Genomic DNA, 25,571 nt, shown 5'->3' with positions numbered 1-25,571 from the left:
CCTGCTACTCAGAAGGGAAGGGGGAAGAGGAGCAGAGCAGTAGTCATTGGGGACTCCATAGTTAGGGGGACAGATAGGAGGTTCTGTGGGGATGAGAGAGACTCACGGTTGGTGTGTTGCCTCCCAGGTGCCAGGGTGTGTGATGTCTCTGATCGTGTTTTTGGGATCCTTAAAGGGGAGGGGGAGCAGCCCCAAGCCGTGGTCCACATTGGCACCAACGACATAGGTAGGAAGAGAGATGGGGATTTAAGGCAGAAATTCAGGGAGCTAGGATGGAAGCTGAGAGCTAGGACGAACAGAGTTGTTGTCTCTGGTTTGTTGCCCATGCCACGTGCTAGTGAGGCGAGGAATAGGGAGAGAGAGGAGTTGAACACGTAGCTACAGGGATGGTGCAGGAGGGAGGGTTTTCGATTCTTGGATAATTGGGGCTCTTTCTGGGGTAAGTGGGACCTCTACAAGCAAGATGGTCTTCACCTGAACCAGAGGGGTACCGATATCCTGGGGGGGATACTTGCTAAGGCTATTCGGGTGGGTTTAAACTAATTCAGCAGGGGGATGGGAACCAAAATTGTAGTTCGTCTATAGAAAAGGTTGAGAGTAGGGTGGTCCGAAATAAAGTTTCAGGGACGCAAGATGGCACTGGCAAGTAAGAAGTTGGTTTGAAGTGTGTCTACTTCAATGCCAGGAACGTCCGGAATAAGGTGGGTGAACTTGCAGCATGGCTTAGTATCTGGGACTTCAATGTTGTGGCCATTTCTAAGACATGGATAGAGCAGGGACAGGAATGGTTGTTGCAGGTTCCGGGATTTCGATGTTTCAGGAAGAACAGAGAAGATGGTAAAAGGGGGGGAGGTGTGGCATTGTTGGTCAAGGACAGTATTGCAGTTGCAGAAAGGATGTTTGGGGACTCGTCAACTGAGGTAGTATGGGCTGAGGTTAGAAATAGGAAAGGAGAGGTGACCCTGTTGGGAGTTTTCTATAGGCCTCCGAATAGTTCCAGAGATGTAGAGGAAAGGATAGCAAAGATGATTCTCGATAGGAGTGAGAGAAACAGGGTAGTTGTCATGGGGGACTTCAACTTTCCAAATATTGACCTGGAACACTATAGTTCGACTACTATAGATGGGTCAGTTTTTGTCCAGTGTGCGCAGGAGGGCACATTAGATTTGGTACTGGGTAATGAGCCCGGCCAGGTGTCAGATTTGGAAGTAGGTGAGCACTTTGGTGATAGCGATCACAATTCTGTTATGTTTACTTTAGCGATGGGAAGGGATAGGTGTATACCACTGGGCAAGAGTTGTAGCTGGGGGAAGGGCAATTATGATGAGATTAGGCAAGATTTAGGGAGCATAGAATGGGGAAGGAAACTGCAGGGGATGGGCACATTAGAAATGTGGAGCTTATTCAAGGAAAATCTCCTGTGTGTCCTAGATAAGTATGTACCTGTCAGGCAGGGAGGAAGCTGTAGAGTGCGGGAGCCGTGATTTACGAAGGAGGTGGAATCTCTGGTCAAGAGGAAGAAGAAGGCTTATGTTAGGATGAGATGTGAAGGCTCAGTTAGGGCGCTTGAGGGCTACGAGGCAGCCAGGAAAGACCTAAAGAGAGAGCTCAGAAAAGCCAGGAGGAGACATGAGAAGTTGTTGGTGGATAGGATCAGGGTAAACCCTAAGGCTTTCTATAGGTACTTAAGGAATAAAAGAATGACGAAAGTAAGATTAGGGCCAATCAAGGATAGTAATGGTAAGTTGTGCGTGGAGTCAGATGAGATAGGGAAAGCACTAAATGAATATTTTTCAACAGTATTCACTCTAGAAAATGACAATGTTGTCGAGGAGAATACTGAGATACAGGTTACTAGACTAGGTGGGATTGAGGTTCACAAGGAAGAGGTATTAGAAATCCTACAGAGGGTGAAGATAGATAAGGCCCCTGGGCCGGATGGGATTTATCCTAGGATCCTCTGGGAAGCCAGGGAGGAGATTGCCGAGCCTTTGGCATTGATCTTTAACTCGCCATTGTCTACAGGAATAGTGCCAGATGACTGGAGGATAGCAAATGTGGTTCCCCTGCTCAAGAAGGGGAGTAGAGACAACCCGAGTAATTATAGACCAGTGAGCCTTACCTCAGTTGTTGGTAAAGTGTTGGTTAAGGTTATAAGGGATAGGATTTATAATCATCTAGAAAAGAATAAATTGATTAGGGATAGTCAGCACGGTTTTGTGAAGGGTAGGTCGTGCCTCACAAACCTTATTGAGCACTTTGAGAAGGTGACCAAACAGGTAGATGAGAGTAAACCGGTTGATGTGGTGTATATGGATTTCAGCAAGGCGTTCGATAAGGTTCCCCACAGTAGGCTATTGTACAAAATGCGGAGGAATGGAATTGTGGGAGATATAGCAGTTTGGATCGGAAATTGGCTTGCATTAAGAAGACAGAGGGTGGTAGTTGATGGGAAATGTTCATCCTGGAGACCAGTTACGAGTGGTGTACCGCAAGGGTCGGTGTTGGGTCCACTGCTGTTTGTCATTTTTATAAATGACCTGGATGAGGGCGTAGAAGGATGGGTTAGTAAATTTGCAGACAACAGTAAGGTCAGTGGAGTTGTGGATAGTGACGAAGGATGCTGTAGGTTGCAGAGAGACATAGATAAGCTGCAGAGCTGGGCTGAGAGGTGGCAAATGGAGTTTAATGCAGACAAGTGTGAGGTGATGCACTTTGGTAGGAGTAACCAGAAGGCAAAGTACTGGGCTAATGGGTAAGATTCTTAGTATTGTAGATGAGCAGAGAGATCTTGGTGTCCATGTACACAGATCATTGAAAGTTGCCACCCAGGTTGACAGTGCTGTTAAGAAGGCATACAGTGTTTTAGCTTTAATTAATAGAGGGATCGAGTTCCGGAACCAAGAGGTTATGGTGAAGCTGTACAAAACTCTGGTGCGGCCGCACTTGGAGTATTGCGTACAGTTCTGGTCACCGCATTATAAGAAGGATGTGGAAGCTTTGGAAAGGGTTCAGAGGAGATTTACTAGGATGTTGCCTGGTATGGAGGGAAGGTCTTATGAGGAAAGGCTGAGGGACTTGAGGCTGTTTTCATTAGAGAGAAGAAGGTTGAGAGGTGACTTAATTGAAACATAAAATAATCAGAGGGTTAGATAGGGTGGATAGGGAGAACCTTTTTCCTAGGATGGTGATGGCGAGCACAAGGGGGCATAGCTTTAAATTGAGGGGTGAAAGATATAGGACAGATGTCAGAGGTAGTTTTTTTACTCAGAGAGTAGTAAGGGAATGGAACGCTTTGCCTGCAACGGTCGTAGATTCGCTAACTTTCGGCACATTTAAGTCGTCATTGGATAAGCATATGGACGTATATGGAATAGTGTAGGTTAGATGGGCTTGAGATCGGTATGACAGGTTGGCACAACATCGAGGGCCGAAGGGCCTGTACTTTGCTGTAATGTTCTATGTTCTATGTTCACATTCCTGGGCTATTTGAAGCACTTACAAGGCTATTTATTTTATCAACAGCGGGTGTGGGTGCGATGAGCCAGTTGATACAGGAATAGCCCTTGTAGACAAGTAGCCAGCCTGCATTTATTGATCAGGACAGAACAGGGGTATACTGAGGACTGACACAGTTTGATAGGGCATTGACTAGTAATCATATACCAGGCACAGGCCTGCATGGCTTTTCCTGCCAACCCCGAGCAAATTGAAACTTGTCTTTCCTATTAAGATACAGTGATTGGTGGTAATGTCAAACAGTCCTTGCTGATGTTGCTCCTTAATGCTTTGCCAGCATGCTCAGTACGCACTCTGGCAGGGGATCTGTGCTGGTGCACAATGCCCCTGGCCACTGCAGGACACTGGTGCCGCTCTACAACACAGGGCCACTGTGGCTCAGAGTGGGCATGGCTGGAGGCTGGTGTTGCCATTGTTCATGGAACATCCAACAGTAAGCGATGATGGAGAAGGAAGACACTAGGCACTAGGATGGAGAGAAGGTTGATTTTGGGGAAAAGAGGCTTCAAAGGAAGAAGAATCAGACTGGCAAAGGATTTCCTCAGCCACATGTAAACCACATGTTTATTGCCATTTTTATAGTGGTCTCTCATGTTTAACCTTAAGTTCTCTTCAGGTTTGTAATGACTTGATGCAAGTGGAATAATGAATCCTTGCTTCAGGATCTTTGGGTTGTCTGCATGTACAAATCTCGGGTTGCACTTTGCAGTAGTACTGTGCCAGTGTGACTCAGTTTGGGCACTGGCAGGACACTAGTATTGCCCTGCAATGCAGTACTAATATAATGCATTCTGAGTAGAATTTTTCCTTTCCTTTCCTTTCTTTCCCTAAACTTGATCCTAAAAACCAAAGACTCTCCAGGATTCACATTCAGCTATTGTCCAAGATTCAGTGAAAACACCGCAGCAACATTTTACTAACAAACTTAGGCTGTAAATGCCAATAGGCTATTTAGTTGTGGATCAAGCGCATTGCAATATAGTTTGCCTTGATTTCCACACATGCTTTTATGCGCAGGAGTCACTTTGCACTGGTCATCAATGAGGGACTTGAGGGCGGTGTGAATTCAGCACCAATCACAAGTCATACTTAAAACCTTCCAGTCTGTATAATTTGGACTAGTTCCACTGGGATGTGCTTCTAGTTCTGCAGGATGGTCCTGATAATGAGCGGTGTTACACTCCAGTGGTCAGCTGTGAATCAAACTCCAATGAGTCTCATCTTCAGAAATCCTACGTTGATGGAATTGATCAATCTCATATTTGAATGAATCAACATATCAGCTTACCTGAACAAAACATCACCCAGCATCCTGAAAGGTAAATAAAGAAAGAGACAATTTAACAAAGAAAAAAAAAGGCAATCATGGCATTTCTAAATGTACAATTAAAAAAGTGTTTCTGAGTATGTCATCGATCAGGTGACACGTGGTTGTATTTCAGGGGACTGAATTCAAACCTGATGTAAACATTGTGATAAAACATCTCCTTAATAATGGGGGAGTCAGAGATGTACTAACCCAAAGGCCCAGGCAAACCCACAAGAGTCAAGTATTCAAATCCGTATCACAGCAGCTGGTGGAATTCCAGTTCAATTAATTTTTAAATAGGCAATGTAGTATTGAAAGCTGCCCTCAGTAATGATGGATAATTGTCATAAAAAGCTGTTTGGTTCACTTATGGGCTTGAGGAGATGAAATCATCCATCCATTTCCTAGTCTGATCTACATGAGACTTCAGAACCATAGAAATATGGTTGACTCTGAACTGCCCCCTGAAATGGCCAAGCAAACTATTCAGTTCAACGTTAATAAACATTGGGTAACAAATACTGGTCTTCCTAGTGACTCTGATGAGTCAAATCATTAGAAATTATGCTTGAGGTAAGTGACTAAAACTTCATATCAATCATATAAAAATAAAACAAAGTACTGAAATTGTTGGAAATCTGGAACAGACACAGAAAATATTGGAGAAACTCAGCAGGTGTGGCAGCATTGTGGGAAGAAAGCAGAGTTAACATTTTGAGTCTGGTGACTTCTTCAGAACATTCTGCATTTACCCAGAGGGCTCTGTGAGACAGCTCCTTCTTCATTAAAATACTTTAATGGTGCTCGTATGGCCATTCTGAGCCATCATTCAGTGCTCCATCCAACACAGCTCACCTAAGCTCAATCCCTTTCCACCACAACAAACTTTGGGTTTTAGTGCAATTGGTCAGTCACTGGAGAAGAAGAAAGTTCATCCTATGTGTGACACTTACCCAGATACAATCAATTTCACCCTTACTTTGTAGGAAACAAGAATTCCCCAAACTTCTCGATCGATTCCTTCTTTTAAGCTGAAAACACAGAGTAGCAATGTTAGTTGCATTGAGAAAGACAGACATTGGAGCAAATATTTCTAGAAACATGAAGCTAACTATTTTTACCATCTTTGAACGACAAAAATAATTAAGATGTGGACTTCCTGAAAACACAAGTTTTACGTGTAAGAGATTGATCTTCAAAAGAAAACGCTAAAAAATAATTACCCCATGAGTTACCTAACACGAAAAGAAACCTGCGCCAACTTACATAGTGGTAGAAGCTAAGTTGGTGTCCTCATGTCTGAGTTTTCCATCCAGTACCACACCGTGCTTCTCACGGTTATTAGCAATGATAGGATAGAGAGTGTAGGTTTTCTTTTGAGTGGAACCTGGAGTCACCTGTTCACTGAGCAAGAATACACTTATCACAAATGAGCATATACTTCAGAATAAATCCACAATCAAATCTTAGAGCTACCATCCACTGTGCACATGGCACCGACACACTTACACACTATAAACTCTCCCGTATATATGTGTGAACAGTCCAAATATACCCCATCATCACTACACACATGAACACTGCCTGTACTTGAGATGGACCTCAAGTACAGGTAGTACATTGGCAAAAACTCCTCACAAACAACAGTAAAACATTCAGCCTGGAGCTTCCGATCAAGATTAATTGAAATTTGTCCTTAAGTGTTTTAAAAGTATATCTACAGTGGTACAAAAGTCAATTCATTCGAAGTAATCACATAACTGGCCATGGCCCAGGTTGGCATGGTTTGTTTCTGCTGATAGTGTTCATTAAGCAGCTTTCCCAGATTGCAGACAGTATTTCAGAAGTGTGGGCACCAATGTTTGCTGACCTACAGTTGCAGTGACCAGCAGTTCATTCAAACGAAAACAGAACATGCAAGATAAACTCAGCAACCTCACCCAAAGAAGGAACACATCAGATTGGAAATGTTAACTCTCTGCATCTCTCCATAGATACTGATAGACCTAATGAGTTTCTCCAACACTTTCTACTTTTAGTTTAGATCTCAAACATCCACAGTGGTTTGGTTTTATTAAAGCAATTGACTGAAACCTCAATCAGGGAGACAAGGGAGGAGGCTTGCTGAGGCCCTAACAAAGCCATTTAACATTTACAGGCCACAGGTGAAGTGCCAGATGACAGGAGGCCTATGTCCCTCCCTTATTCGACTGCCCAAAATTAATATGGTTCCTTTGTTCAAGAAGGGCAGCAGGATAGGCCATGTAATGATAGACCAGTTAGTTTGATGTCAGTGATGGGGAAATTATAGGAAAAATTCTGAGGGACAGGATTAATCAGCACTTGGAAAGGCAGGGATTGAACAGGAATAGTCAGCACAGACTTGTCAGAAGGAGATCCTGTCTGACTAATTTAGTGGAGATTTTTGAACAGGTGACTAAATATATTGATGAGGGTTGTGCAGTTGATGTAGTTTACACGGCTCCGGTAAAGCCTTTGATAAGGTCCCAAATGGAAGGTCCGAAAGGTAATAGTCCATGGGATGCAAGGCAAATTGGTGAAATTGGCTTGGAAATAGGAGGCAAACAGTAATGGTGAAGGATTGTTTTTGTGATTGGAAGCCCATGACTAGTGGTGTAACTCAGGAATGAGCGCTGGAACCCTCTCTATTTGTTACGTACATCAACAAATTGGGCGTGAATGCAGCAGGTTCAAGTGATAAGTTTGCAGATTCCCACAAAAATTAGTGGTGCTGTTGGTAGTGAGGAGGGTGCTCTCTGGCTACAGTCTGATATCAGTCAGCTGGTAAATTAGGCAGCGCAAGGGATGACGGAATTTAAGCCTGGTCAATGTAAGGTGATGCATTTTGGGCAGTCTAATAAGGGAGGGCATACACAATGAGGGGTACTAGGGAGCATTGAGGAACCAAGGGACATTGACGTACGAGTTCATAGACTCCAGAAGGTGCCAGCACAGGTAGACGGGGGGTGAAGAAGGATGCTTGCCTCATTAACGAGGGCACTGAATACAGGAGCAAAGAAATGTTGTTACAACTTAATAAAATATTGGTTAGGCCACAGATGGAATGCTGTGTGTAGTTCTGGTAGGCACACTATCAGAAGGACATGATTGCACGGGAGAGGGTTGAGAGGAGATTCACCAGGATGTTGCCAGGGATGAAAAGTCTCAGTTAAATGAAAAGAGACTGGATAGGCTGGGTTTGTTTTTCCTGGAGCAGAGGAGGGTGATGGGGAATCTGATTGAGGTGCACAAAATTATTAGAGGAATAGACAGCGTGAGTTGTGAGAATCTCTTTCCCATGGCAGACATGTATAAAACCAGAGGGCATAAGTTTAAGGTGAGGAGTATGTGGTTTTTTTGTCACCCAGAGAGTGGTAGAAATATGGAATATGCCACCTGACAGAGTGGCTAAGGCAGATACTCTTATAATATTTAAGACACATCTGGATGAATACTTAAAATGCCAGGCTATTGTAGGTGTGGACCCAGAGCAGGTAAATGGGATAGATGTAGTTTGGTGTTTGTTGGTAAGTATAGACATGTTGGGCTGAAGGGCCTCTTTATATGCTGTATAACTCTATGACTAGTTCTGTTTTTTATACCAATGCTACATTTAATCTAGATTAATCTGTGACCAACTCTTAATTGAAACCATAAACAGGTCTGTGCAGCAATCACTAATTTCGTAACCTTCAAGCTTCAACTTCTGAACTACAATCAACCATGGCTGATAAGGCTGCCCAATTACACTGATTTGAAGAGATTTTAGCTTAGGGTTTATGAAAATAATTTGGAGTGAAAGTATGAGTATCGCTTCGCCTCTGCACTTTGGTATAAATGCCCAGAATATTCCAGATAGGTTTTCTAAATGCACCCGTAGTGGAAACTCCAGGTTTTTAATATCTGATCACAATGTCTCCAAAGGCATGAGGATGGGAAGAGTGACACTAAGACAAATGTTGCTTAGATGTCATAGGCAGAGGATTTTCATCAGAACACAGTTGTATGTCCAACAACAAGTCATAAAGCATCTGACAAAGCTTAACTCAACTACAGTCAAGAAGCAGCATGCATTCCACTCAGTATGTGATCTTTAAGATGAACTTTTGAAACATGAATAATTGAAGTTAATGGGCAGACATATTATTGCCTCTAGCTCTTCAAATCTGTAATTACTGAGGATAAGAATTATACCCACCACACCATTCACCATTTTATGGCCAGAAGCCTGCAGGTTACAACAAAATGTAACTCATCACTCTGCATCATGTGTACATTTATTTTTGTGTTTGGTCAGTTAAAATGCTGGGAACTGAACTGGGATCTTCACCAGTTATTTTTATCAAGGAAAGATTAAATCATATACAGAGCAATCGATGCTTATCTTGCTGGTGCTGGTTGCTAGGAAATTATAATGGCTAGGGTTCCAAAAGGAACAGGGTGTCTGACTTACTCCGTTTCCTCGGCAGCTACAGTCTGGCTGTATTTGTCATGCGAGTACAGCAACACGGATGCAATCTGCTCAGCTGAGGATAAAGACAGCACAGTTAGAAATCTCTGAATGATTCAAAGATACAGCACGGCGTTCAGGAACAAAATTTCACACAACAAAAAATGAACGTAATATTATGTGTGCCGACTAAAAGATGCCCTGCAACATCTTGCCAAAGTTTCTCCACAGCAGTTCCCAAACCCTCAACTTCTGCCTTCTACAAGTATAAAGGTAGCAGCACTTGGACGCTTCCATCCAAGTCAAATGCCATCCCAACTTTAATGATATCACCATTCTTTCATTGCCATTTGGTCAAAGCCCTAACAGCGTTTTGGGCGTAACTCCATAGCATGGACTACATTGGTTGAAAAAGTTGGCTAACCATCACCTTCTCTTAAACATACTAGCAATGTCTACATCCCACAAGTGAACTAAAAAAGAATCCCACTGGTTCTTTCTTTGTACCTGTTACTTTTATCTTCTTCACAGTCTTGGTGGAATGGTTGGTCACCTCAACACTGACTTCAACTGGCTCACCATGGTAATAAATCTGTAAAACAGTGCATTTCAAGGGAAGGCAATATTTTTCAAATACTGTATTTTGGATTGTTTAATTTATCCTCTATAACAATCTACAACCCTGCCTTCACCAATAGTGAATAATGCTAGAATTTTGACTCAATTATTTCAGCCAGCGTGCATTCCAGGCACTGATCACTTCCCCTTTGGTGAACTTGACATCCATCCCAAGTGTGCATAATACCAGCTTGCAGCTGCACGATTTCCTGCTACAGTCATGAGTTAACTTTCAGTAATAAACTCAGGATTAATTGCTCTGCTTCTTTAAATGGTGCATTGTCAATCTCTCATTTCCTCTGCTTCATTCTCACTTTCTTTCAATGATGCACTGAAAGTGACGGTGTTACTCAGTCCTTCAATTTAAGGTTTTGGGGCAGGGATTTGATTTTAATGAACAGTAATCATTGTGTGTTTGAATGTCAGAGAGCTGAGAGCATGGGGTTGCTTATGTTGGACAGAGGCCTGGCCATTTTTGTAACATTAGGACATTACTGACAGGCAGCTCCCAAGCAGGGTGACTGCTCCAGAGAGTTAAGCCAGGAATTTTAGATTTAGTCGGTATTGTCAGTGTTCTGTCCCCTTTCTTCATCAGGCTTAAAAATTGCTTCCAGATTTAAAGCAGAGGAACTAATTATACCTAAAACAAATAGCTGATCTTTTAAATAATTTATATGGGTCCTTGCTGACTTGACTATTTTGCAGAAGACACAAGTTTCATTCCATAAACAGATCATACCCTACAGGCTTAAAAAGTGAGCAAATACATTGCCAGGACTGGAGGGTTTAAGTTATATGGAGAAGCTGGATAGGCTAGGACTTTTTCCACTGGAGTGTAGGATGTTAAGGGGTGACCGTTTGGGTTTATAAAATCATGAGGGGTGTAAATAAGGTGAGTAGCAAAGATCTTTTCCCTTGAGTGGGGGCGTTCAAAACTAAAAGGTGTATTTATAAAGGTGAGAGGAGAAAGAGTTAAAGGGACTCGAGGAGAAACTTTCTCAAATTTGTATGTGGAATGAATTGCTGAAGGAAGCGGTAGATGCAGGTACAGTTACAATATTTAAAAGACATTTGGGCAGATACATGAATAGGAAAGGTTAGAGGGATATGGGCCAAATGCAGGCATGTGGGGCTAGGACAGTTTGGGAAACTTGGTCGGCATGGACGAGTTAGACTGAAGGGTCTGTTTCTGTGCTGTATGACTCTATGAACCCATGTCTCCATATAGAACATAGAACATAGAACAGTACAGCACAGAACAGGCCCTTCAGCCCACAATGTTGTGCCGACCATTGATCCTCATGTATGCACCCTCAAATTTCTGTGACCATATACATGTCCAGCAGTCTCTTAAATGACCCCAATGACCTTGCTTCCACAACTGCTGCTGGCAACGCATTCCATGCTCTCACAACTCTCTGCGTAAAGAACCTGCCTCTGACATCCCCTCTATACTTTCCACCAACCAGCTTAAAACTATGACCCCTCGTGCTAGCCATTTCTGCCCTGGGAAATAGTCTCTGGCTATCAACTCTATCTATGCCTCTCATTATCTTGTATACCTCAATTAGGTCCATTCTGTAAACTTATCATGTCTGTGGTTCATCTGAAAACAATTTGCAAGCTATTATTTTTCCATTGGTGTTATTTGCATTAATGTGGTAGCCAACCGACTCGCAGCAAACTTCCACAAACAGCAGACTCAGCTGAGGGTGAAATGGGGCTCAGAATACCAAAAGACACTCCTGCTGGTCTTGGAATATTATTGTGGGATCTTTTACATCTATGTGAACGGGAAGGTGGAGTCTATCTCCAAACTGCTGGCCATTTAGTCAAGCAGGTTCTGTCATTTATAGGCCTCCATTGGCTATCCCCATTTGTGAGGGTAGAACATGGTTTTCCAAACACTCACCTCTTTGTTAAGAGATGCTTCTAAATGGAGAGGTTTGTCTGACATGAGGAATTGTCTGGTGGTTTTAGCCACTGGCCGAAAAATTGGTTTATCAGGAGCATACTGTATCTTGCGGATAACCATGGACACGGAACTCCTGAGGGAAGAAAAGTTTTGGAAAGATGGATAATTACACTCAAATAGGTCGGGACTTTAGCAATGTAATCGTATTTGAACTGGACTGCATCGGTCTGTGTTCTTTTAAAGCAATATGTTATGCAGATATCAGCCAATGCAGCACCCCTATGAGTGGAGAGTTTGCATATATTTGCATTATAGATCTATTGTAGGAATTTATTGTGCCCACACATGTGCTTATCGATTACTTGTCTGTTCAAGTGGATGAACTGGTTGTACACATTAGCAGACTGACTTTGTGCACACTGTCGTTTTATAGAATAGATTCAAGAAAATCAGTCCACCTTCAAGCCAGCTAGTTGATATCACAGCATATGATGTTCCAGGATAAAAATTCTCATTTCACTTTCATTAATCATAGTGCAATAGTGTCAGCATGCAGTCAGTCTGTCAGCCGTGTTAGTGTTACTTTCATGTAATGTGTACTTACTGATGTTACTGTACAATCCTGACTATGCGTAAGTCTGAGACCTTCTGACAGTTTAAACAGTTCCTGTTGTTAATAAACTTCAAGACATCGATATCAACAGGAACTCAGTCTTTGTGGGGAATGTTACATCAGCTAACATGTTATGCAGCATATAGGCTACATCCTATTGACAGTGGTGTTTGACCTAAGAAGCCACATCACACACTGTTATTTTAATTGTCTCTGTGAGCCAATCCAAATCACTAAAGGGACCCTGAGAACAGTTACTTTCCAACAGATTATGTAACGGTTTACCATTCTCAAGAAGCAATGTCAATTTCTTTCCCAGTTCAGACAAATGTGCACTTACCTTTTAGAGATTTTCTCATCAATGCTGACAGTCTTTGCACAGAATGCCAATATTTGAAAGTCCACCCCACAACACTGCAGACAAAGTAGAGAAACTTGCATAAGTCATACACATAATAGGATTGAAAAGTTGTCATTCTACTGTTGCAACTTCCAATGGACAAAACTTACTCATTCTGAAGCTAAGCAATTGTACTGAATTTAACCAGTGAGTGTAAGCAGGACCTGTTTGCTTCCCCAACATGTCTCCAATAACAAGGCAAAAGATGGTGGTTGGAGGACAGTCAAGGGCAGGATAGCTGAAATTTCCAGTTACTTGAGGCTAGATGATAAGGTAGAGCAAATTCAGGCAATTGGCAGTAATGTTCTGATCTTTAAACATGTACTGCACACACAATATTTGACCAATGTTGGCTACACTCTCATTCCTCTGAACAAAGTCTGAGAGTGGAGCATAATGGCCTAATGCTCCAACCCACTTCTCCTGGAGATCAAGCCAAATGAAATTGTCCTTCACTGAAAGAAGGAAGTAATGTGAGGTTAGTTTGCTCAGTGCATCTTTTTGAAACTTAACAAGTCTAACTACCTTCCTTCAACTTCTCCATCTGTGTATGTAAATTCATTGACTGTCTGGCAAAGTCCTTTATGGCTCATGGAATGTTGCACTTGTAAAACGTAGAGAATTTTTATACAGGGGGAGGCTTATAAAGGATAGATAACAAGAGGGCTGACTACTCTCACTTTCAGCTGAAAGCCACATCTTTACCTTCCCAGAATATACAAAAAAAAGTTAAAAGTTCTCTGAAAGACTGGCCTGAGTATGTGTGCTTTGGCTGCACATTCCATTCATGGACTGGAGTGTTGTTAGGGTCACAGCTTTGAAAGCAGCCATTTTAAACACCCCTGCATTGCAGGTGAAAGAAAGAACATTCTGAGTGCTGGAAATCTGTCACTCATACCTTTACCATCTCAGATTCACCTTTCATTTCTCCTCTAGGTGTGCCATTACAATCTAATACGGCCTGAAGGAATTCCCGAGACCAAATAGAATCAGGAAACGGGATATATTAATTTGTGTTTTATTGGATGTGAATCAGTTGGATAAATATGGGGAGTTAGTAGTCAGTGGTGTACAAGCTTTATGGAGTATAGTTAACTTGAGTAAAGGTCTCACAAAAAGTGTGGACTTTGTTTATGCATAGCATCTTGTAATATACAACATGATACTATGTTATGCTACTCTGTCTGCTTGTATCTCAATACCACTGACACTCAGTAGCAGCAAGATGTACCATCTACAAGATGCACTGCAGAAATTCACCAAAACGCCTTAGACATCAACTTGCTAATCCCCAGCCACGTCCATCAAGAAAGACAAAAGCAGCAGATATGAAATTATACTGTAACCTTTAACTTCTTTTTCCAAGTCCCTGTCCTTCCTGACTTGGAAATATTTCAGCATTCCTTCACAGTGAATGGCTCAAAATCCTGGAATTTCCACCCTAAATTGCATTGTGGGTCTAGCTACGGCACATGAACTGCAGCAGTTCAAGATGCCAGCTTACCACCACCTTCCCAAGGGCAATGAGGAACAGGAAATAAATGCTAGCCAGATTGTAATGCCCGTGCCCCCGATGAAATAAAAGAAATTAGTAACTAATGAATTGTCCTTTTGTTAATTCAAGAAAAAATGGTTAAACTGGCTCTTTTTGAAACCTACTTTCACTTGGGTCTGGGAGAAAGTGATCCTGCAGGGTAAGGATTCTTTTTAAATGAACATTGTTGTGACGAGCTAAGGGAGTGGGCGAATAACCAAGGAAAGCCAATTCTCATCATCCTCATGCAGGAATTTAATGGTTTGGGGTATCCCATGTGATACTGTAACAAATTAGATCCCCAGTAGGCAGAGATGCCTGCTGACAAATGTTGTTAATAAATACTGTTTAAGTAAACACAGAGGTTTGGCATGAGCTTAACTGAGGAGCAGAAGAACCGAAATTAAAACAAGTGCTGCCCTGGCACCAGCCCATAACACGCACTGGTAACCAACTTAAGGTGACTCCTGATCTGCCCTTATGCTTTTATGGCTGTTCTTAAGGGAGATCTTACAATTTCACTTATAGTCTTATCAAACTTGTGTCACTGAGTTTGATTTTTCTTTATTTGTTAACGGAATTAGGGCGTCGCTGAATTGGCAGCATTTATTGCCCATCCCTAATTGCCCAGAGGGCAGTTAAGAATCAAGCACATTGCTCTGGGTCTGGAGTTACATGTAGGCCAGACCGGGTAAAGATGGCAGGTTCCTTCCTTGAAGGACATTCGTGAACCAGATGAGTTTTTCCCGACAATTGATAATGGATTCATGGTCATCATTAGACTCTTAATTCCAAAATTTATTGAATTCGAATTCCCCATTCACTGTGGCAGGATTTGAACCTGGGTCCCCAGAACATTATCTGGGTCTCTGAATCAACAGTCCAGTGAATAATACCACTCGGCCATCACCTCCCCTGTAAACATGTGTTCAGGTCCTACCAATCTGATCATTTGTCACTGCCTCAAAACCTCAAACTCTTTCAACATTTCATAGGTTAGTGTTATGGACAGAGGGTAGCAATATTTAGACTTGGTTTTTATACACTATCCATGGTTTCTGTACTGAGCCAGTGTTCAGGCTCCTTAAGATATCCATTCTTATTTGACACCCCCTTACCACATGCATCACCTTAATGCTCTTACCTTGTCAATTTCATTGGGACCCAGCTGCAAGGTTACAGAACAAGGTAGATAGTCTGGGAACTGTCAGACGAAAAAGAGAAATCATTAACACTTTGAGTTGGGACCTCCTTTTGTTGCAACACAACCAAAAGCTGCAATACACCAAATTCTCATTAGTGGGTAGGGAAATAGTCTTGCTGTGGGATAATAAAAACTAAAGGGGATACCTGTGCAATGTAACTCTCCTATGGATTCCAAATGATCACACGATCAGACTGGAGAAGCCTGGTGCCCACTGTACATTTTGAGGTATCTTACAATGCCAAAGGTAGCGCCATAATCAATCCCATACCTCCTGACGATTGTAATTGATAATCTCTGTAAAGAAACGTTTCTACTACTACTGTCTTACTCATGCGTACTTGCCGTCAATACCATCCTGTTTCAATTGAGTGGCATGCTTTAATCAGCCAATCCTGCAATGATTAATTTTACTTCAGTGCATAGCTACAATTCTTTAAATATGGAAAAATTATATAAGAAAATTTATACATGACATTAAAGAAGCCATCCAGCACACTGTACCCATGCCATCGCGGAGTAGAGTTAACCGTCAACCACAGATTTGGGATTGGGAGTCACACATAGCACAAACTTTGTAAAGATAATGAATTTTATTTCTTGAAGGAATTACTGAATCAAATGGGTTTGCATCACATTTTGGTAGTTTCATAGTTGCAAAGCAAAACTAACATTTTAGTCCAGAGACTGTTTACTTGATTATAAATTCCCCAGTTGTCATGATGGGGCTTCAACTCATAGAATCATAGGTTACCCACAGGTGGAAGCAGGCCATCAAGCCCACACTGACCCTATGAAGAGCATCCCACTGTTACCGAGACCCCAACCCAATCCCAGTAATCCTGCATTTTTCCATGGCTTAATCCATCCAGCCTGCACATCCCTGAACACATGGACGATTTAGCATAGCCAATCCATCTAACCTATATACCTTTGGACTGGATCATGTCTGACTGCATGTCATGTCTCTGGATTATCAGTCTCTAATTTTTAACTAGCCCAGTCCCTAACAATTCTGCCAACGTGCCCCCAGTTTATTGGCAGGCAGAAGCTGCATTTGTCTCTGGCCACAGCTCAATTCATTTTAACAAAATTTCAATTTTGAACCATTGTGGAAGACGTTGAAGAACATATAATTGACAAGTAGCAATGTCAGGTTATTACAAGTTTCACAAATAGTCAGATAACTTGTTCGCTCTTCCCTAGTCACAAAGACAGCAGTGGCTCAATGATGCAGAACTGTAAATACCCGAAAGTAGAATGGATAAGCTTTATCTCCAAACTTCCTTGCCAAACGCTCCTGCAACTTGGTTTGGGGTTTAGGCTTTTCTCCTGACGGAGGTGGATAGACCTGCACAGTGGCCTCATGTAGGTCTCTTCTGAACTTCAACCCACAAACATCTATATCCTCACGCCCATAGCGGAATGCACAGAGCAATCTGCAAAACACTGAAAACAGTCCAGAAATGACACAGAGACAGCAAAATTACTAACAGGCCATGGGGGCTACAAGGTCACATATATAGGTCAAAGGAGTGGGAAAATAGAGCATGGTGCTGGAAAATGTGAAATGGTTCATTTTGACTGGAACAAAAATGAAGCATATTATCTAAAGGGTGAGAGATTGCAGAGCCTTGAGATGTCGAAGAATCTGAGTATCCAAGTGCATGAATCAGAAAAGATTAATATGCAGGAACAGCAAGTAAGTCAGAAATTTAATCCGCTTTTTTTTATTGTAGGGACAATGAAATATACAGGGAATGGTGAGATTGCATCTGGAGTACTGTGTAATGTATCAGTCTCATACTGAAGGAAGAATATAAATAAATTGGAAACAGTTCAGAGAAGGCTTTATAGATTAATGGAATGGGTAGGTTGTCTTATAGGACAGATACAGGTGAGGCATGCATTTGCTGAGATTTAGAAGAGTAGGAGAGACTTGATTGAGAAACATATACACAGGCATATTGACAAGGTGAGTATAGAAAGGATATTTCTTCTACTGGGAAAATTTGGAACTATGAACCACTGTTTCAAAATAAGGGGTTACCCATTTAACACAGAGATGAGGAGAAATCTTTTCACACAAAGGGTTGAAAGTCTTTTGCAGCCTCTTCCTCAAAAGCCTGCAGAAGCAGAATCTAAGTATTTTAAGTCAGAAATTTTTTTTTATAAGCAAAGAAACCAAAGGTTATTGGGAGTAGACAGGAATGAGGAATAATCAGATCAGCCACGATCTTATAGAGTAGCAGAACATCAGAGGGCAGAATGGACAATGCCGCTTCCACTTCATATGTTTGAATGAAATAATAGTGGCTAAAGGTCAGCTGTGAATAACGCTCCATAGGGCTCTGCAACTTGTTTTACACCATATTTTATTAAACCTCCTGTACTGAAAGATTTCTCAGAGGAGCCATGTATTCAGTTCAATTAGTTATTACTTATTCCTTGGCTCATGGCAGATACATCAAGAGTTCAGACCAATGCTTCCACTTCTTCATTTCAGCAATCCCATCAATTCTTTCCACTTGAGGGTCAACATCCCATTCATTTTTCAATTATTCCTGGCACAGATGTAGCACTTTAAACCTGGACATTTGTGAGGCATAGTGGGCCATCAGCAGCAGTATTGTAGTTGGCCACTACTGTGGTGTCATGGCATTGCATCTCCCTCAATTTATCATTACCATCATGTTGGAGTGTGGAGGAGGGCATGCCATCTCGCATACCTACAAATGAAGTGCCAACCTAGTGAAGCTCCAACACAAGACTACTTGTGTGCAGAACACCACAACAGCATACAGTCGACAGAGAGGGCCAAGTGAATGCATGGCCACTGAAGCTCATCAGTCATGCCACATCCAGTCATGAACAGTGGTTGACAATTGAAAGCTCACTGGAGAATGAGACTCCAAAAATACCCCTATTTTCAATGATGGGGGCGCACAAAAGATAACACTGAAGTATTTTCACTCATCTCCAGCCAGAAGTGCTGAGTGGGTTATCCATCTGGGCCTCCTTTAAAGATGCCCAGCATCATAGTTGCCATAGTATCAGAATTGTTATAGTTTAGCTAATTCAATTCACCATGTGTGATATCAAGAAATAGTTGGAGGCTCTTAATACTGCAAAGACTATGGGCCCTGAAAACTTTCCAGCAATAGTACTGAAGACTTGTGATCCTGTTACAACTACATCACTGGCATATACCCAACAATGTAGTAAACTGCCCAAACCAACTTGGATTACAGCTCCATCAGTTTAATCTTGATCATCAGTAAAGTGATGGAAAGAGTCATTAACAGTGCTATCAAGCAGAACTTACTCAGCAATAATTTGATTAGTGATGCTCAGTTTGCGTTTTGCCAGGACTATTGAGCTCCTGATCTCATTACAGCCTGAGCCTACATTTAACAGAGTTTGGCTTTAAGAAGTCCCAGCAAAAAGAGTCAATGGGAATCAACAGGAAATGTCTTCACTGGTTGGTGTTACACCGAGCACAAAGGAAGATGGTTGTGGCTGTTGAAGGTCAATTTCTCAGTCCCAGGACATCATTAAAGACAGTCCTCATAGGAGTGCCCTCGGCTCAACCGTTTTCACTTTCCCTCCACCATAAGATCAGAAGTGGGCAAGTTCACTATGTTGCACAATTCAGCACCATTCATGACTGCTCAAATACTGGAGCAGTCCTTATCATACACAGAAACCTGGACAATATCCAGCTTTGGGCAGTTAAGTAGCAAGTAACATTCTTTCTCAGAGATGCCAGGCAATGGCCATCTCCAACAAGAAAGAAGTTAACCATTGCCTTTGATAATCATTGGTATTACTAGCACTGAATCCTCACTATCTACATCCTGGGACCACTATTGGACAGAAATTGAACTGGACTGACCACTTAAATACAATGGTTACAAGGGCAGGTTAAAGCTTAGAAATTCTGCAGTGACCAACTCACCTCTCGTCTCCATAATGTCCGTTCATCATCCACAAGGCACAATTCAGGAGTGTGATTGAGCACTCTCTTCTTGCCTGGATGAGTGCAGCTCTTGTAACACCGGAGAACTCGCCATCATTAGAATATTGCAGCCTTCTTGATTGGTACCCTTAGTCAAAAGCTTAAATATTCACTGTCCTCACCACTGATGCTCAAAGCTGCACTGTGTACCATCTATAAGATACATTGCAGAGATTCACCAATGCTCTTTGGACAGCACCTTTAATCTCATGACCATTTTCAACTAGACGGACGAGGGCAGCAAATACTTGAGGTTGTCACCATGTGTAAGTTCCCCTCCAAGCTAAACACTATCCTGATTTGGAATGATATCAATATTCCTTAGTTATCATTGGGTCAAAATCATCTCTTCTTAGTAGTTAACTCTACACCCCAAGATCTGCAGTTGTTGGAGAAGGCAGCTCATGACCATCTTCTCTGGAGCAGTTGGAGATAGGCAGTAAATTGCAGGCCCTGCCAGTGACACCCACATCCTGTGAATCAGTAATAAATAAAGAATAATGATTGCATGGTTATTTCATCATCCACTGTCATTGGAAACGTGCCTTATGGAAGCTTTGACGGATGTGGCTTTAATGTGCAGCTTTTGGTCCTACTATGGAGCAATTTTTAAGAAAACTTTTGGTACATGCTGTGATAGGTCTGGGGCAGATATGACTTGGGCCGAGACCTTCTGGCTCAGAGGTAAGGAGCTACCACTACACCACAATACCCTGGGACAAGCCTCAATCCAGTGCTGTCTCAGGGAGACCAAGAGAAACTATCACCTAGCCAAGTAGCCTGTGAGAAGAAGAAGCAAAATGGAAAACAATGAGATAGCAAGGTAATTTATTTGAAATAAAACGGGAAATGCTGGAAATGATCAATAGATCTGGCTGCAACCGTGGATGGAAAAGGATTTCCCTCAGGTAACATCTTCAAAAATCACTTATACTTTGACTGGCAGTCAGCTGAATAATTGACTGCTCAAATGATCGGGCTGGTGGATTGGAATGCAAGACACTGACCTTCGGTCTTGCAGAATTAGGCTGGCCCAAGCCTGAAGATTCTCAAGAGATATAAACTCAGCTGGATCTGAGATTGAGCCCAGCCACTATACATCTAAATGAAGAGAGCCAAAGGATTGGCACAACTTGGCCAAGCCCTCATGTGTACTCCCAGGTTGGGCTGGTCATTCACTATGACAGACAGATCATCTGGTGAGAAATGGGGATTTGGAGACAATTACCACACAGACAGTGGTCCCCAGTGAAAACACAGGAGCGGCTTGGAATCAACCATATAGACCAGAGTGTGATTGCAAATATGATCGGGAATTCTCTTCCTGATTCCACTGAATGACTTTTTAAAAATATCAACGAATTACAAGTTGCTGAAATATCCGTCCATTCTGCTGTCTCTTCTACGGATCAAGAACTAATTACAGCTATGGTTTCTTCAACAGTTCACATTTTCCAGGAGCCTTAAATTTGCTTTGCAACATCCATCTTGGATCATAAAAAATGGGCTTTGGGAATATAACAGTGTTGAAAAATAATTGTGGAAGTTGGGTGCAGAATGTCCCATTAAACAATTGGCATGGTTGGCACCTGTTTTGCAACCTTGACATGTGAGCACCACATAGCAACTAGTGTCTGTCCCAACACTTTGATAGTGTTAGACAAAAAGAGAAACTCAGCAGGTCTGGCAACATCTTGGGGGGAGCAAACAGTGTTAACATTTCAGGCCTATTGAACCTTCAGAGTTTCTCCAGTAATTTCTGTTTTTCTTTCAGATTTTCAACATCCACTGTTCTTTGTCTTATTCAATTCACTTACATATGTGAAGATATACGTGCTGCATGTGTAGGGGACATGGTCTTTTCAAACATGTGTATGGGGCAATATGTGTACATTTGAGCAGGTTACACAAGGCTATCAATTTGTTATTCGAAGCCAAATGAAATGGGTGAGAGTGAATCAGCGAATTTTTATTTTACACAACCTGATCACATATTTAATTGACCAATAAAGCTTCATCATTTGAAGACACAGTGAATGCCAGGGTACAGTGTGAGTGAAGTTCAGGGTCAGTGTGTGTGAGGGTCAATGCACGTGTGAGGACTCTGCACATATGAAGGTCAGTTTGAGATAATGAAATGTGAGGCTGGATGAACACAGCAGGAACAGTAGCATCTCAGGAGCACAAAAGCTGACGTTTCGGGCCTAGACCCTTCATCAGAGAGGGGGATGGGGTGAGGGCTCTGGAATAAATAGGGAGAGAGAGGGAGGCGGACCGAATATGGAGAGAAAAGAAGATAGGTGGAGAGGAGAGTATAGGTGGGGAGGTAGGGAGGGGGTAGGTCAGTCCAGGGAAAACGGACAGGTCAAGGAGGTGGGATGAGGTTAGTAGGTAGGAGATGGAGGTGCGACTTGGGGTGGGAGGAAGGAATGGGTGAGAGGAAGAACAGGTTAGGGAGGCAGAGACAGGTTGGACTGGTTTTGGGATGCAGTGGGTGGAGGTGAAGAGCTGGGCTGGTTGTGTGGTGCAGTGGGGGGAGGGGACGAACTGGGCTGGTTTTGGGATGCGATGGGGGAAGGGGAGATTTTGAAGCTGGTGAACTCCACATTGATACCATTGGGCTGCAGGGTTCCCAAGCGGAATATGAGTTGCTGATCCTGCAACCTTCGGGTGGCATCATTGTGGCACTGCAGGAGGCCCATGATGTACATTTCATCTAAAGAATGGGAGGGGGAGTGGAAATGGTTTGCGACTGGGAGGTGCAGTTGTTTATTGCGAACCGAGCGGAGGTGTTCTGCAAAGTGGTCCCCAAGCCTCCACTTGGTTTCCCCAATGTAGAGGAAGCCACACCGGGTACAGTGGATGCAGTGTACCACATTGGCAGATGTACAGGTGAACCTCTGCTTAATGTGGAAAGTCATCTTGGGGCCTGGGATAGGGGTGAGGGAGGAGGTGTGGGGGCAAGTGTAGCATTTCCTGCGGTTGCAGGGGAAGGTGCCGGGTGTGGTGGGGTTGGAGGGCAGTGTGGAGCGAACAAGGGAGTCACGGAGAGAGTGGTCTCTCCGGAAAGCAGACAGGGGTGGGGATGGAAAAATGTCTTGGGTGGTGGGGTCGGATTGTAGATGGTGCAAGTGTCGGAGGATGATGCGTTGTATCCGGAGGTTGGTGGGGTGGTGTGTGAGAACGAGGGGGATCCTCTTTGGGCGGTTGTGGCGGGGGCAGGGTGTGAGGGATGTGTTGCGAGAAATGAGAGAGACGCAGTCAAGGGCGTTCTCGATCACTGTGGGGGGAAAGTTGTAGACCTTGAAGAACTTGGACATCTCGGATGTGCGGGAGTGGAATGCCTCATCGTGGGAGCAGGTGCGGCGGATGCGGAGGAATTGGGAATAGGGGATGGAATTTTTGCAGGAGCGTGGGTGGGAGGAGGTGTATTCTAGGTAGCTGTGGGAGTCGGTGGACTCGAAATGGACATCAGTTACAAGCTGGTTGCCTGAGATGGAGACTGAGAGATCCAGGAAGGTGAGGGATGTGCTGGAGATGGCCCAGGTGAACTGAAGGTTGGGGTGGAAGGTGTTGGTGAAGTGGATGAACTGTTCGAGCTCCTCTGGGGAGCAAGAGGCGGCGCCGATACAGTCATCAATGTACCGGAGGAAGAGGTGGGGTTTGGGGCCTGTGTAGGTGCGGAAGAGGGACTGTTCCACGTAACCTACAAAGAGGCAGGCATAGCTGGGCCCCACCCCTGTCTGCTTTCCGGAGAGACCACTCTCTCCGTGACTCCCTTGTTCGCTGCACACTGCCCTCCAACCCCACCACACCCGTAACCTTCCCCTGCAACCGCAGGAAATGCTACACTTGTCCCCACACCTCCTCCCTCACCCCTATCCCAGGCCCCAAGATGACTTTCCACATTAAGCAGAGGTTCACCTGTACATCTGCCAATGTGGTACACTGCATCCACTGTACCCGGTGTGGCTTCCTCTACATTGGGGAAACCAAGTGGAGGCTTGGGGACCGCTTTGCAGAACACCTCCGCTCAGTTCGCAACAAACAACTGCACCTCCCAGTCGCAAACCATTTCCAATCCCCCTCCCATTCTTTAGATGACATGTCCATCATGGGCCTCCTGCAGTGCCACAATGATGCCACCCGAAGGTTGCAGGATCAGCAACTCATATTCCGCTTGGGAACCCTGCAGCCCAATGGTATCAATGTGGAGTTCACCAGCTTCAAAATCTCCCCTTCCCCCATCGCATCCCAAAACCAGCCTAGTTCGTCCCCTCCCCCCACCGCACCACACAACCAGCCCAGCTCTTCCCCTCCCCCCACTGCATCCCAAAACCAGTCCAGCCTGTCTCTGCCTCCCTAACCTGTTCTTCCTCTCACCCATCTCTTCCTCCCACCCCAAGCCGCACCTCCATCTCCTACCTACTAACCTCATCCCACCTCCTTGACCTGTCCGTCTTCCCTGGACTGACCTATCCCCTCCCTACCTCCCACCTATACTCTCTCCACCTATCTTCTTTACTCTCCATCTTCGGTTCGCCTCCCCCTCTCTCCCTATTTATTCCAGAACCCTCACCCCATCCCCCTCTCTGATGAAGGTTCTAGGCCCGAAACGTCAGCTTTTGTGCTCCTGAGATGCTGCTGGGCCTGCTGTGTAAATCCAGCCTCACATTTTATTATCTTGGATTCTCCAGCATCTGCAGTTCCCATTATCTCTGAAGGCCAGTTTGCACAGGTTTCAGTGAATGTATGAGTCAGTGGTGTAGGTGTGAGTGTTCCGAGTGTTTGTGAAGTTTTGTGTCTCAGAGATTCAGTGTTTATGAAGCATCACCTGTACTGAAAGTGCAAACATTTTATTTTTGATCAAAAATATTATTTTAACCCTCACGTAATTAATACCAGTTGATCTCATTTCTCTGGTCATACGGCCTACAGAAAGGTATGAATCTGAGCAGATAGTTGAGACAATCATTTTGTTCAATATTACAGAGGGATTTCTCACCTTTTTTATCCTTAATGTAGCCAGTGTCCAATACAAGCACACCATCTGCAGATAAATCGGATTAGATCAGTTATTGTAACCAGATTGGAACATAAGGTTTGGTTTTTCCAACAACAGTTTTCCCATTAACCAGCTCAGGTTTCTGTGGTTCATCCAGTTCAGTCCCAGATCCCCTATCAAACAGCCCATAGAAACTCTGTAAATTATTCTGCACCAGCCCTTGGGCTTCTCCTTCACACTACAATTCTGGGTGGAATCAGTACCAACCCTCCCATTCACCAGTTTGGAGTGTTCTGTGTTATGACATGAACTGCCAATACTGCCAACAATCTGTGCTGGACGTGGTGTGGTATCAGAGATACACTGCTATTGGAGTTGGGCTACATTGGCTGGATTTTACTGGGGGTGGATTAAACTGGAGAAGTTTTGTATTTTGGGGAGAATGTTGATCATAACAGGGTTACTTCCGGCACAACGTACAAACATCTCCAAGGGACAGGCAGATACCTCTTGCAGGTTTCCTTGATCAAATCAATGAATAACCCAGTGTGGGTGGCAGACGTCTCATGTGGTGGCATGTATCCCTCAGGAATTGACATTAAGTCCACGGTGCATTGGTAAAAGAAGAGGTAAATAAACACATTTCTGAAGAAGGGTCTGGGCCCAAAACATCAGCCTTCCTGCACTCTGATGCGGCTTGGCCTGCTGTGTTCATCCAGCTCTAAACTTTGCTATCGCAGATTCTCTAGCATCTGCAGTTCCTACTGTCTCTGAAACATTTCTCTCCCAGATCTATTTGACAGATGCCTTAATTGAGAGATGTATTAGTGAGGAAACATGGAAATCAAGATCTGTAATGTTGTGGATGAATTACATTGGGGATAAGTTTCTTTGGAGATAAGATTAAATTGGGAATGAATTCTAGAGGAACCATATTATATTGGGTGTGTTATATAGATCTATTT

General features: G+C 43.4%; 1 protein-coding gene across 1 annotated transcript in view; it reads right to left on the bottom strand.

Annotated features, from left to right (window-relative positions):
* Window positions 1-25,571, bottom strand: part of LOC125457559 (S-arrestin-like) — a 38,068-nt gene that overhangs the window by 3,277 nt on the left and 9,220 nt on the right. Inside the window, exons 4-13 of the mRNA XM_059650814.1 lie at window positions 24,607-24,651; window positions 16,833-17,032; window positions 15,524-15,583; window positions 12,786-12,859; window positions 11,830-11,965; window positions 9,807-9,891; window positions 9,303-9,375; window positions 6,095-6,232; window positions 5,782-5,859; window positions 4,808-4,831 (exon numbers count right to left, since the gene is read on the bottom strand). Of these exons, the coding sequence (XP_059506797.1) occupies window positions 4,808-4,831; window positions 5,782-5,859; window positions 6,095-6,232; window positions 9,303-9,375; window positions 9,807-9,891; window positions 11,830-11,965; window positions 12,786-12,859; window positions 15,524-15,583; window positions 16,833-17,032; window positions 24,607-24,651 (913 nt within the window). The remainder of the gene's footprint in view (window positions 1-4,807; window positions 4,832-5,781; window positions 5,860-6,094; window positions 6,233-9,302; window positions 9,376-9,806; window positions 9,892-11,829; window positions 11,966-12,785; window positions 12,860-15,523; window positions 15,584-16,832; window positions 17,033-24,606; window positions 24,652-25,571) is intronic.

This window comes from Stegostoma tigrinum, chromosome 14, assembly GCF_030684315.1.
Source record: "Stegostoma tigrinum isolate sSteTig4 chromosome 14, sSteTig4.hap1, whole genome shotgun sequence".
NCBI lineage: Eukaryota > Metazoa > Chordata > Chondrichthyes > Orectolobiformes > Stegostomatidae > Stegostoma > Stegostoma tigrinum.
This window is presented reverse-complemented; position numbering and strand designations above follow the sequence as displayed.